The following is a 1325-nucleotide window of genomic DNA, read 5'->3' as shown; positions in this document are numbered from 1 at the left end:
ACCATGTCAATGTGCTAATTCCTGGTTCATCTTTGTCTGGATGAAGATTTGTAGGTTGCATGGTGACAATTTCACCATGAGAATCGTCCGTCCGTCCGCGGGTGGTGATTGGCAGGGAGAAGGTGGTGCTAGGGATCTTGAAGACGGTGAAGAACCCGCGCAGCACCGTGCTCAACACCTCTGTGATGGCGTGCACTGCTCTGTGTCCATTCATGCTTCGCAAAGGTAACTCCTTCCCTGGTTATTCCTTGTCGATCTCATGGCACATACTTATCCCTCCATGGTAGCTGACCAAAGAACCATCTGATTTCTGAACATGTTCCAGGGGGAGCTAGATGTAAGATGTACGGCAACGGGAATGGTGAGCTGGGACAACCAGGTCAAGTCCCTTCTCTACATGTTGGTTTTGCTCCCTTGCTCAACAGTAAATGACATATCACATTTTCAGAACGTATGATGCAGCAAAATTTGTGTGCTACCCTTTGTTTGTTAGTTGTTATTTTGTGATACACCTTTGCTCAAATACCAATCTGTACTGCCCTGTTATTATGCCCCATCATATGTGCACTTATGCTTGTTCGCCCCAGCCTAGTTGATGAACTATTCACCATATAGCTCAAATAAATACAGCATGTTGTTTGATTCTTGTAGTGTACCATCGAATGATCAGTTCACCAACATTTACTTTTGTACCTGTGCTCTCTAGAGATGTTCATGTCTGCAATCCCGAATTGATGATCTTGCCCTCTTCTGAGTTGGTTTGATGATTTGACCTGAACTAAGTTGTTTGGTTAATGATCTTAATGCCTCTGCAAACATGATACTATATATTTGCATGTCATAGTCAGCAGTTAGCGTGTGATAATGAAGTGAACCATCAGCTCTGTTATATCTGTAGCTCGGCTCCACACATGTTTTTGGTTTGTTCTCAGTCTGATTGTGGTGTGCCTTTCTGAATTAATCCAGTAGATGATTTTAGTTTTTTTTTCTAGAATGCTGTAATTGTATTTAAGGTAAACTTCTGACCTTGGGGTTGTATAAACTGGACTATGGTGAAACTGCACATTCAGTTAAACTTCATTGAATTTGAATTGGATGTTGAATGCCATTTTTTGCATAGTGTAAACTACAAGCAGTTTGACATGGAATTCTATTTCTTTTTCACTTTTAAGAAACAATCACTGACCAGCAGTAGTAATATTTATGCAAAATTATGCAAAGTTCACTGAAATTTTGAGCATCTACAGTTTACTGAAATTTTGTGTGACTTGTCCATGATTATGCAGCAAATTAAACTTGTGTTTATTTAAACTTGTCCCTGATCA

The 1325-nt window shown here is 40.2% G+C and overlaps 1 protein-coding gene across 1 annotated transcript in view; it reads left to right on the top strand.

The window, feature by feature from the left end:
* Positions 1-530, top strand: part of LOC119307705 (universal stress protein PHOS32-like) — a 1787-nt gene extending 1257 nt beyond the window's left edge. The window contains exons 4-5 of the mRNA XM_037583783.1: positions 47-225; positions 326-530. Of these exons, the coding sequence (XP_037439680.1) occupies positions 47-80 (34 nt within the window). The 3' untranslated portion in view covers positions 81-225; positions 326-530. The remainder of the gene's footprint in view (positions 1-46; positions 226-325) is intronic.
* The last annotated feature ends 795 nt before the right edge of the window (positions 531-1325 follow it).

This window comes from Triticum dicoccoides, chromosome 1B (assembly GCF_002162155.2).
Source record: "Triticum dicoccoides isolate Atlit2015 ecotype Zavitan chromosome 1B, WEW_v2.0, whole genome shotgun sequence".
Classification (NCBI taxonomy): Eukaryota; Viridiplantae; Streptophyta; class Magnoliopsida; order Poales; family Poaceae; genus Triticum; species Triticum dicoccoides.
The sequence above is the reverse complement of the archived record's forward strand: the minus strand, read 5'-3'. Positions and strand labels throughout refer to the sequence as shown.